This window comes from Dreissena polymorpha, chromosome 3 (genome assembly GCF_020536995.1).
Source record: "Dreissena polymorpha isolate Duluth1 chromosome 3, UMN_Dpol_1.0, whole genome shotgun sequence".
Lineage (NCBI taxonomy): Eukaryota > Metazoa > Mollusca > Bivalvia > Myida > Dreissenidae > Dreissena > Dreissena polymorpha.
In genome coordinates, this window is record NC_068357.1 from 12,815,816 (window position 1) to 12,828,271 (window position 12,456).

The window sequence follows — 12,456 nt, forward strand, 5'->3', positions numbered from 1 at the left end:
AAATTTTCAGTTGAGTTAACAGTTTATATATATTGAAGGTATTTTTAGTCACAAAGCACATTTTATATAAGAAATAATTGGAAAAACATTTTAAAAGCCTTTATCTGTTCACATTCACTCTTAACAGTCATATATATATATTCAGCCCAAAATATATGTACCTCCATCCAAACTGATTTCTCAAGCATGTAATTGGATGGGAAAAAAATCTACCATAAAAAAATTCCTGGACCTGACTGGCCCAAAATGAATTCCCAGGGTCAGTGCTTTCCACAGGATTTTTTTTCAGACGCTCCGGGCCGTTAGGGGGGGGGGGTATGAAAGGGCTGCACCCTCCATACATTTTTTTTACATTTGTAGAGTAAAATGACGTTATTTGGTGCGTTATGACTCTTTAAGAAAAAAAACAGCAATGACGTCATTGACATTTAAAAAAATGGTTTTTACCCTTTCCCACATAGATACCCATAATCCGGTCTCAATCCATTTCTTGATACATTATCTATTACTGCATACTTACTACTTTTCCCGTCGCTACTCATTACCCGATAATCCCGTATATTCCAGTTTTAAAGCAAAGTCTGGTTATTATTTATGATAAAGTGCTCAAAAATTTCAAGAAATACAAACAATCGCCATTTTTCTTAAGTATCAAATAAATTTTGGTATTTGTAACTATTTAAAGATGTGATGGATTAACGTCCAATCGGGGCATTTTTTTTCCCACTGAACACGCGTAAATTGCCTGACGTTATGTTTATGTTTATACAACACAAAATACACCCACACTTTCCATGCGACGTTCTACATGTCTGCATAATTTTCGCGCGCTTTTTATTGAGACAAAGGATAACGCACTGTTTATTTGACGCTAGAATTTATTAATGTCGCGCTAGCATAAAAATTGGGAAGCATGTTTCGAAATTACAAATTGAATAATGCTCATTTGAGAATCGTATGAAGCATTTACAGTTGTGCGTAATTAATTCAACGATAACTTTTTAAAGCGCATCATGTGTCGGATAAATGTTTTGACCATATTATTCATGAAATGCACAATTTCCACGAGGATTTCACCCGGTTTCCATCATCAGTCTTACAGCATGAATTTTGTGATAATTAAGGACTATTGGATATAGGCACATTTGTTTCATGTCATACTTTCCTTTATATTAATAAAGGGAACCAAATGCTTAGATCATACCGACAATTAAAGATTCCCAGGTTTAATTACTCAAGAATAAAGGGATTATCGTTATAAAAGAGACCTATCAATTAACAACATAATTGACACGTACATTACCGCGGGCGGGTGATGACAATCAACAATACACGTGTCATAACCGCGAAAGCGTGATAACCTTGCTTCGTGGTAAAGATATTTTCAAATATACGGGTATTGAAATGAAAAAAGGTCTTTGCTGAAATTTCATTTTTGCCGAAAATATTGGGGCGGCGGCCACCCCAGCTCCGGCGCTACTGAATGTTCAAGCTGTTATGATGATGATTATTATGATGATGATTATTATGATGCTGACGATTATTATGATGAATGATGATGATTATTATAATGATGATTATGATGATAATGTTATTGAACTTATTTATAAAATGAACAATTTATGTGCAGTAAATACGATACTGTATTGTATTGTTAAGACGTTTGTATTCCTTTTTGTTATCACTTTAAAGTGATCCAAATATATGTAATAGAAATAAATTTATAGTTTGGTTTTATTTTCAAAGCCGTCTCAGAATCTTGTATTAAGTCTATTATAACGCCTCATTTCGACGACGACTACCTGAAGCAAAAGACAAGATAATCTTTTTTCAAAAGGAATAATCTTCAATAAAGATAATAAAATGTTGTAATAAACAATATTTCATAGTTTTAAACATATTTTGAACGATTTATTTAAATTAAAAATGGGGCCGAAAAAGCCAGATACTTGGAGATATTTTTCCATATCCACCCACTAAGATAACAAAACCAACAAACTGCCATAAAATCACACACTTTTGAAAATTACGTCACTCTTCATCTGCATGATCTTACAGCAGGTTTGACTGCTTACGAGTGTTGTCGCTCATTCAGAGCGTGCGCTCTCATTGGCCAATATTGATTTTCCATTACAACAACAATCAGCCTTTAGGCGTGCTTTAGGAGGGTAAAGAGATACATGACGTAATTGACAGAGCATATCAATAGATTCCATTTTGATTTTTGATTATGGTTCGACGGCATCTTTTAGTGACTTAATTGTCTTGATCTTCTGCACGGGTGTATTGTCTGTGAATGCTTCACAGGGAAACAATTTCTCCCATGCCACCACATTTCCATATAGAGAAAATATTCTATGTGTTCTACAAGAAATTGCCTCTCTACAAATGAAAGCAATCTTGTCTGTTTTTTTAAGTTTGTGGGGTCAATACATCGTTCACTCGATCTTGCATAGTCTGGATTGGGACCCCAAACATCAAGGCTGCCTTTCTCACAGATAATTTTTCAGTATTGACACTAATATAATGCCTTGTTTAGAAGCTCTGCTGTGTTATTACGGATCTTCTTGCAGTACTTGCTAGAATTGGACAAGGCTGGAGTTTCAAAAATGAGAACAGGATATGTTTAATTTGTTTTCAAACGATGGTAATTGATTTGCAATCGTATTGTAATGCAAAGCATTTATAACAGAGGGCACAATACAAATTTGGGACGAGCCTCCAAGGGAAACAACCATTACAACATTTTTTTATCAGAACATTGACAAACAGGGCGGTGTCCATCTGGTGAAGGGATTTTGCAGGTTTATAACATGTTTTCAGCTATTTCTAAGGGAACGAGCTTTGAAAAACCGACAATACATCATTATTCGAAGTTTATATCATATTTGTGTTAGTACCTGTTTTGTCCTCATGATTGTAATTTTATTGTCTGCGGAAATTCTTACGTTGCAAAGTTACACAGTTTTCGGGCGCATGCTTTCAAATGTTGCTTAGAAGTTTACATCATGAAAGAATACACGCTCTTATAAGGGTGCACAAAGTTATAGGAAAGACGGATACTGGGCAGAACACTGCTTTTTGGCTACACATGTCGTGTCTAGTAAAATGCTTTATTCATGGACAATGTCAACAGATTTAACCGAAACGCACATTTTTTCTAATTTATTTTCAGGTGCTCTTGGGTGCTGCCATCATTTTTATGATGTTTATCCAAACATCAATGGGTAAAACCTTTCATTTTTTAAGTTTTTTATATATTTTATTATCAGTTAATGAAACAAGAGCTTTGATGCATATTGCAATTAAGATTAATAACGTATCAGTCTCAACCACCATTGTTTATTTGCAATAAACAACATTTTTTTACTCAATCATTTATAGAATAGTCTGAGCTCTGCTACCCAAACATTGTTTTACCAAATAGTTCAAGCTTTACTTCTCACCTAAATGTTGTCGGCGTAATGCTCTGGCTCAAATAAATCTGCACCATCTCAATTTTAATGTTAATACGTCAGGTATTCAATTGAAACTTTACACTTGTGATTGAGGTCATGGACCAAGTTCCATAACGTCCATAACATTTTTTATTTTTAGCTCACCTGTCACGAAGTGACATGGTGAGCTTATGTGACCGTGTGATGTCCGGCGTTCGTTGTGCATGCGTGCGTGTGTCCGTCAACAATTTGTTTGTGTAGACTGTAGAGGTCACAGTTTTCATCCACTCTTTATGAAATTTGGTCAGAATGTTTATCTTGATGAAATCTGGGTTGGGATTGTATTTGGGTCATCTGGGGTCAAAAACTAGGTCACTAGGTCAAATAATAGAAAAACCTTGTGTAGACAATAGAGGTCACAGTTTTCATGCAATCTTTATGAAATTTGGTCAGAATGTTTATCTTGATGACATCTGGGTTGGGATTGAATTTGGGTCATCTGGGGTCAAAAACTAGGTCACTAGGTCAAATAATAGAAAAACCTAGTAAAAACCTTGTGTAGACAATAGAGGTCACAGTTTTCATCCAACCTTAATGAAATTTGGTCAGAATGTTTATCTTGATGAAATCTGGGTTGGGATTGTATTTGGGTCATCTGGGGTCAAAAACTAGGTCATTAGGTCAAATAATAGAAAAACCTCGTGTAGACAATAGAGGTCATAGTTTTAATCTGATCTTAATGAAATATGGTCATAATGTTTATCCTGATAATAACTGATTTTGAATCGTTACAGGGCTCCCGCTGCCGTTTGCCAGATTCGCCAATGGCAAAAATTTAGCAAATTCAGCGTATAAAATAAACGTTGTCAAACGATTTTTTTCTTGACAAATGCCGTCCCAGATAATAAACTCTTTCAGCTGTAGACTGTGCTTCACAACATCGCCGTGTTATTGACCCGAAAAATTGATACGCAGTCGGCATCAACACTGGTCAGAACCGGTCATCGAGACAAAGGAAAATGACTAGTGTGAAAACAAAACAATGGTGTAATCCTACATCTTATGGACTTAAATAAACAATAACTGATTAAAAATTAAAGATTGCTGCCAATTTCAATCAATTTGAGTAAAAGCCGTTAGCCAATTATCAACTTAGTCACACAATGAACGTAAGTAAAGAAGTTGATAATTGATTTTAATTTCGAGAAGTTCGTAATGTTTGTAATGATTAAAGGCTAAATGTGTTACAATTATGAATGACGATGGATGAACGGGTATAAAACCCTTGACATTTTCGGCGAAAGTGTCGGAAACTGCGACTGCCATTATGGCGACCATAGGCAATAAGCGTCCTTTGGACTCTTACGAATCTCATGACACGATCTAAAAAAAATCAAATCTGATAAAAGATCATTCAAAGATGTTTGGCTTTCGGAATTCAAGTGGTTAGACTATAATGCAAAAATAAAAACGATGTATTTCAAAATATGCATACAGTTTCAAAAATTAAATTCATTCACTTTGGGTGTAGTATGTTGAAAAAAGACAACATTTCAAAACACAAAAAATGAAAAGGTAATTAAAAAGAATGACAATCAATATTAAAATGAATATACATGAACAATTTTTATATTATTTATAATATATTAAAAATAACAATAATATTTTGTTATGTTCATAATAAATATATATTGACACTTTTAAAAATGAGCTTTTTGTTTTGAAATTTAGCATATTTAATTTTGTTTATTTCAGATCACAAAGAGGCCTAACAAGCTTTCAAGATTTGGGCTGGATTGAAGTTGAGGCGGATTATGGCCTTCTTCTAAAATGTATGTTCAGGATATCATGTGCTCATGTAATGTAAATTTATCATGTGCTTATTTTATGAACATGTGCTTGAGTTATGATGTGTGTATATCTATAAATGTTTTGTTTTACTGTTGTTTTTTTTTGTTATGCACACATGATGTGGATTATGGCCTTCTGCTAAAATGTATGTTCAGGATATCATGTGCTCATGTAATGTAAATTTATCATATGCTTATTTTATGAACATGTGCTTGAGTTATGATGTATGTACTTCTATAAATGGTTTGTTGTAAACTGTTTTTTTTTGTTATGCACACATGATGATTATAGTAATAAACATATTAAAGCTTTGCTTTGTAGTTTCTTCTTTTACACCCCTTAGCCTAGACTTACAACAGGTGGTTTCTAATGCTTTGCTAAAACTTTGGCTACAGTTTCTAAAATTTGGCTACAAAAAATTACAATTGGCTAAAATGTTGGCTATAGAAATTTTTGGGTCAGGGGGAGCCCTGATCGTATATGGGTCGTCTGGGGTCAAAAATTAGGTCACCGGGCCAATGCTAGTAAAACCTTGTGTTGATGAAAGAGGTCACAGTTTTCATCACATCTTAATGAAATTTTGTCAGAATGTATTAATTAATGAAATCTGGCTTGGGATTGTATATGGGCTGATAGAATTTAAGTTCATGTGGCAAGGTAAGTCAGGTGAGCGATTCAGGGCCATCATGGCCCTCTTGTTGTTTTTTTTAAATGGTTAATAATAAAAAAACAGTTATTCAGATGTACAATTTATTGCATAATCATCTAAATTTCCAAGATTGAATGCAAATTACACAATCCTTGCTTACACCAAATTCAGGTAAATAACACCTCAATTTAATAAGGTTCATGTCATTTGACTTAGATAAGAGTAGAGTTATTGAGACGAAACACTTCTTCATAAGTTTTTTATTAATGACTTATGTTGAATGTAAGCCTTTTTTTCTAAAATATCCATCTGTTCTCAAATAATGAGTACTTGTAGATAAATATAACATAGATCATTATTTAAAATTTAATCCACATAATAGGGTGGCCTGAAGTGCTCGAAAGAGATATTTTCTATTAAGCGCTGGCTATTATGTGGCCGTGCTATAGCAATAATGTTGGCGGATACAAACAAACTGATATTTGATTATTCTGCACAAACTATCGCCTTCTGTCAATTTGACCCTCGCAAGTTCAGGCCAAACGACAGAAACTTATATCAATATGTAGCAATAACAAAATGTGTTCTTTGAGGAGAATTTGAGCCAAGCGAGTTAGAGCAATTAGGTTTTGTCTGTAATCACTTTGGCGTTCTGATTAATGTATTCTGATTGATAATTAATGTTTTGTCATTTTTTTAAAAGACGTTCCATTTAATTGTCTACATTTCCAGTATTAAGTGTATACAGTTTAGTTTAGTAGGTAAAATGTTAAAACTGTCTTTTTTATAGTGGGTTTGGTAATGTTTTTACATTAGATATGTTCTAAAAGCTTTCTTGAACTTCATTTAGGATGGACATATTTTGCTGCAATTGTGTGTGTTGGTTGTTAATGATGCAGACCTTGCTTGCAAATTAAATTAAACTCAGCTAAATTAATTTGTTTAAAAATTGTACATCCAATATCTTGGTTTGGTCACATTTCTTGTTAAAATGTATTATCATCCATCTTTTGCTTTACATAATAATATGTAATTTCTTCAGATATTCAACTTCAAAAATGTCTTTGTGGTCCTTGTATAAGTTGACTGACAGATAAGTTACATTATACTATCAAATCAGAGTAATAGTTGAGTGCGATGTCTTATGACTATTGTTTAATAGATGATACTCATTTGATGTCAGATATCTGTTATTGCCTGTGTTCAGGAGAGCACTTTAAGCTATTATGACCTTGTTGATTGTTACACAATAGAACAATTTATATTCAATACTCTGGGATGGGGGAATGCTAATAAATCTAATCATTGAACAGTTACCTGTATGCACTCATGTGTGCTTGCAATACTATTCCTTTTTTTCAGACATTCCTCTCGGACAGCAAAGCCAGCATGATGTACGTCAAGTAGAAGCGAAACAAACTTTGTTCAATGGTTTAATAGCAGTGGAATGTGTTTATCTTGGGACTGGAACGGCCACATTTTATGAAGTGCACAGCAATGGTCCAATGAAAATTGGTTGGGGCGACAATGAAAATTGTGCTGTTGAAGATAATATTCAAGAGCATGAACTTATTTGTCAACATTCTTCTCAGGGGACCAGGGCAGTATTGACAATACCAAACAAGAATTTGATTGGAAAATTCTTGTGTCAATGGAATGATGGTCACTCTGTGATTATGTCAGATGATGTTAATACAGGTGATTTTTTTAGACAAGATATTGATTAATGTTTTTATTTAGTGAATGTTACAAATCTGAACTTATACAAATATATGCGACTCTTCTGACCTAAGTTACATTTTCCCCAGGACTGGGCTGGGTATCTAAGATCAATCTGAGAAAACCCAAGGTATTGTCATAGCCAGCTCGTCGTGTCGTCCGCTGTCCGCGTTGTGCTAAAACCTTAACATTCACTCTAAAATCAAAGTGCTTCCACCTTCAACTTTGAAACTTCATATGTAGCTGCACATTGATGAGTTCTACACACCATGCACACCCATTTTTGGGTCACAAGGTCAAAAGTCGAGGTCACTGTGACTTCTAATATAAAAAATATATAATATTCTTCTGACAAGCTTTCATTTATTATGCCCCCCTTCGAAGAAGAGGGGGTATATTGTTTTGCACATGTCGGTCGGTCGGTCTGTCAGTCTGTCGGTCCGTCCACCAGTTGGTTTCCGGATGATAACTCAAGAACGCTTAGGCCTAGGATCATGAAACTTCATAGGTACATTGATCATGACTCGCAGATGACCCCTATTGATTTTGAGGTCACTAGGTCAAAGGTCAAGGTCACGGTGACCCAAAATAGCAAAATGGTTTCCTGATGATAACTCAAGAACGCTTATGCCTAGGATCATGAAACTTGATAACTTGACTGATTTATAAAGGTAGTTTGTATTTTTACTTTTGCATATTGTGCCCCCTTCTTGCAGTATTTTTACTTTTGCATATTGTGCCCCCTTCTTGCAGGAACATGCTCAGCTGGAACCTACCGCATTGTTGATGATACGGGATGTACAGACTGTGACCTCGGCTACTACCAGCCCCTGCAGTTCCAGACCAGCTGTGTCAAGTGTCCTGATGGCACCAGCACCATGCAGACAAAATCCACTCTTGCCACTGATTGTAAAGGTATGCACCAGGAACCATGATTTACTTATAGTTATTTAAGGTTATTTATTTTGGGAACATCTGTGGCTGGTGGGCAGTTGATTTGTAGGGTGATATGACTGTGCCATTTAGGATGATGTCTGTTCATTAGCAAAGTGAATTTAAGTCATATCATTATGGAACTCATAATCATGTAGATGGGCAAAGTATCTCATCCAAGTTTGATAACCAGCAAGATTGCATTAACATTTATAACGGCTGTTGAATTAACAAAAAAGCAAAATTTATCTTGTCCACTCTATGACTGATAGTTGACATGAGATCATCATGAAACTTTCTGGAAGCTTTTCTGAATTATGGCCCTTTAATTACCCCAATTTGTCAAATTAATTTTGTCTGCTCTCAAATACTTGATTTGTTCAATAATTTAAGTTTGTAATAAACAATCTTGATGACACTTAAAGTCTAGCAAACTTGAATGGAGAGCTAGCAAGGGATTTTATTTGGGTCTGGTAATGCCAAGGTCACCACATGTATAACTAAAAGTAGAAAAATTGCGTAACTTTTAGTGTGGAAAGATATGTGTTCACAGCTTTCCTGCAGACCAATCATGAGATTGCATATGGGGCAAGTTAGGTAAATGTCACTGTTTCTAAAAATATATAAAAGTCATTTTCAGCTCAATATATATGTAACCTTGAGTTTGAATTGAGGTATTGTTCAGACATTTTGTGCGTAGGTTGATGTCATGTAGACCAAGCTTGGGATTGCATTTCCAGGCAGTAGGATAGAGGTCAAGGTCACTGTTTCTAAAAATAGACAGTTTTTCTTCGTTAACTCTAGTTTGGATTGAGAAATTATGGTTAAATTGTATGTGAAGATACCATACTGGCTAACCTAAATTAAGATTGCACATTAATTATTATGCCCCCCTTCAAAGAAGAGGGGGTATATTGCTTTGCTCATGTCGGTCGGTGGGTCGGTCTGTCGGTCCGTCCACCAGGTGGTTGTCAGACGATAACTCAAAAACGCTTGGGCCTAGGATCATGAAACTTCATAGGTACATTGATCATGACTCGAAGATGACCCCTATTGATTTTGAGGTCACTAGGTCAAAGGTCAAGGTCACGGTGACCAGAAATAGTAAAATGGTTTTTGAATGATAACTCAAGAACGCATACGCCTAGGATCATGAAACTTCATGGGTAGATTGATCATGACTCGCAGATGACCCCTATTGATTTTGAGGTCACTAGGTCAAAGGTCAAGATCACGGTGACCCGAAATAGTAAAATGATTTTCGGATGATAACTCAAGAACGCATACGCCTAGGATCATGAAACTTCATAGGTAGATTGATCATGACTTGCAGATGACCGCTATTGATTTTGAGGTCACAAGGTCAAAGGTCAAGGTCACGGTGATCCGAAATAGTAAAATGATTTTCGGATGATAACTCAAGAACGCTTTTGCCTAGGATCATGACACTTAATAGGTACATTAATCGTAACTCGCAGATGACCCCTGTTGATTTTCTGGTCACTAGGTCAAAGGTCAAGGTCACAGTGACAAAAATCGTATTCACACAATGGCTGCCACTACAACCGACAGCCCATATGGGGGGCATGCATGTTTAACAAACAGCCCTTGTTTGTATTAAACCAGATTAATATTTAAAACGTTTAATGCCTGGTTTCATAGTGTTATCATGTTTTATGTTGTATCTTTAATGTTGGGTGCCCACATTTGTACAACAAATTAATAGAGCGTTCACAGATAAATTTTACCAAGCCCTGTACCCTTTCCCACTCTGAAGCAAAGTGAAAATGGCTATGTGCAAACAGCATAAAACCAGAACAGCATGTGAGTAACTTGCAGTCTGTTCAGGTTTTATGCTGTTTGCTGCTCGTCATTATCTAAGGGTTGGAAATGAAGCCTTTACAACTTAAACCTAGTAAGAAAGGTCTTTAATTAAATTTAACCTCTATGGGACTACAAACACGACGAAATACATATCTAAGTGGTAAAGGGTTAAAACAGGCCTATTCTGTTTAAACTGGGCAATCCAGTTGTCTTGATTTTTAAACTAGTTTTGAACGAATGCAAATCTTTTATAGCTAATATGTATGTGATTTAAATGATAATAATTTGTCAATATCTTATTGAATTAAATATTTATTCTTTCTTTACATAAGCAAAACATCAATAAGACTACATGTAATTGTAATGATTAGTGTCATCATACGTAAGAGACATAATAGTTTGTATGTTTACAAGCCTTTGTGATATTAAATCCTATGTTTCATGAATGAAATATTAGACCTGATCAGTGATGTGTTATTCTGTTTCAGCGTACTGCCCCAATGGCAAGGAGATGGTGAACGATGTGTGCCAAGACTGTTCCCGTGGTTACTATCGCAGCCAATCAGACGGCCTGTTTGCCATGTGTCTGATGTGCCCCCTGGACAAAATTACTCCCTCAACAGGGGCCACTTCTATCTCCCAGTGCATCATTGGTATGCTCAGGATAGGTTGATTGTGTCTCTACTATGATGGAAACAGCTTGAATTTAGAACATTTTGCTCTTCTTAAAAAATGCTGTTGATGTCGATTTTGCAGTTTTAAATAAGCTTCATTAAGGACCTTACTCAGTAAAGTTGTGTAGGCTATGATAATGAGCCTTGTAGAGTATGCTGATAAGCTTTGTAGGTTATGCTTATATGTCTTGAAGGCTATGCTGATAGGCTTTGAAGGTAATGCTGATATGCTTTGTAAGCTATGCTGATAAGCTTTAAAGACTATGCTGATAAGCTTTGTATGCTATGCTGACAAGCTTTGTATGATATGCTGATATGCATTTAAGTCTATGCTGATATGCATTGAAGGCTATGCTGATAAGCTTTGAAGGCTATGCTGATATGCCTTGAATGGTATGCTGATAAGCTTTGTATGCTATGCTCATAAGCTTTGAAGGCCATGCTGGTAAGCATTAAAGGCTATGCTGATATGCATTGAAGGCTATGGTGATAAGCTTTGAAGCATATACTGATATCCTTTGAAGTCTATGCTGATAATCTTTGAAGGCTATGCTGATATGCATTGAAGGCTATGCTGATAAGCTTTGGAGGCTATGCTGAAAAGCTTTTAAGTCTATGCTGATAAGCTTTGAAGGCTATGCTGATAAGCTTTGAAAGCTATGCTGATATTCATTGAAGGCTATGGTGATAAGCTTTGAAGGCTATGCTGATATGCCTTGAAGGCTATGCTGATATGCTTTGTATGTTTTGCTGATAAGCTATGAAGGCTATACTGATAAGCCTTGAAGGCTATGCTGATAAGCTTTGAAGGCTATTCTGTTAAGCTTTTAAATAAGGAAGACTTTCTAATATATGAATAATATGCTCTGGTTTATAAAGATATCATAGCAATTTCAACATAACAAGTGTGGTAAAGTTTGCTTTTCAGACAGAAAAATAACATGCAGCACATATTATGCTTAACCGTATGTTTTTATATATTATATGAATTAATTATATTGTGATACATTTTTGCAAATCAATCTCATGCATTCTGATAAATGTGGATTTTTTGTTGTATTTTGAAACGAAAAAATATTAATGTTAAATTTGACAAACTGGAACACTTAATTTCAATTTCAACAGGCAACTGTAGTGCTGGATATTGGCTGAAACCAGACAACACGTGTGAGATCTGTCCGAAAGGCTCGTACTCGGAGAGCAAGTGGCTCACGACCTGTACCCCCTGTGGCATACACAAGACAACAAAAAGAGAGGGAGCAACAAATCAGTTCCTCTGCATAGGTATACACGGGCTTAAGTAATACATTAATTGTCCATTGAGCGCAACATTCTCCTGTGCATCTCTAATGATTTTGCTTTTTTAAAT

The 12,456-nt window shown here is 35.4% G+C and overlaps 1 protein-coding gene across 4 annotated transcripts in view; it reads left to right on the forward strand.

The window, feature by feature from the left end:
• Positions 1-12,456, forward strand: part of LOC127873362 (uncharacterized) — a 51,292-nt gene that overhangs the window by 18,673 nt on the left and 20,163 nt on the right. For all 4 annotated transcript variants that reach the window (XM_052417210.1, XM_052417211.1, XM_052417212.1 and 1 more), the window contains exons 2-6: positions 3,176-3,227; positions 7,300-7,635; positions 8,410-8,571; positions 10,902-11,066; positions 12,213-12,371. In XM_052417210.1, coding sequence (XP_052273170.1) covers positions 3,176-3,227; positions 7,300-7,635; positions 8,410-8,571; positions 10,902-11,066; positions 12,213-12,371 — 874 coding nt within the window. The remainder of the gene's footprint in view (positions 1-3,175; positions 3,228-7,299; positions 7,636-8,409; positions 8,572-10,901; positions 11,067-12,212; positions 12,372-12,456) is intronic.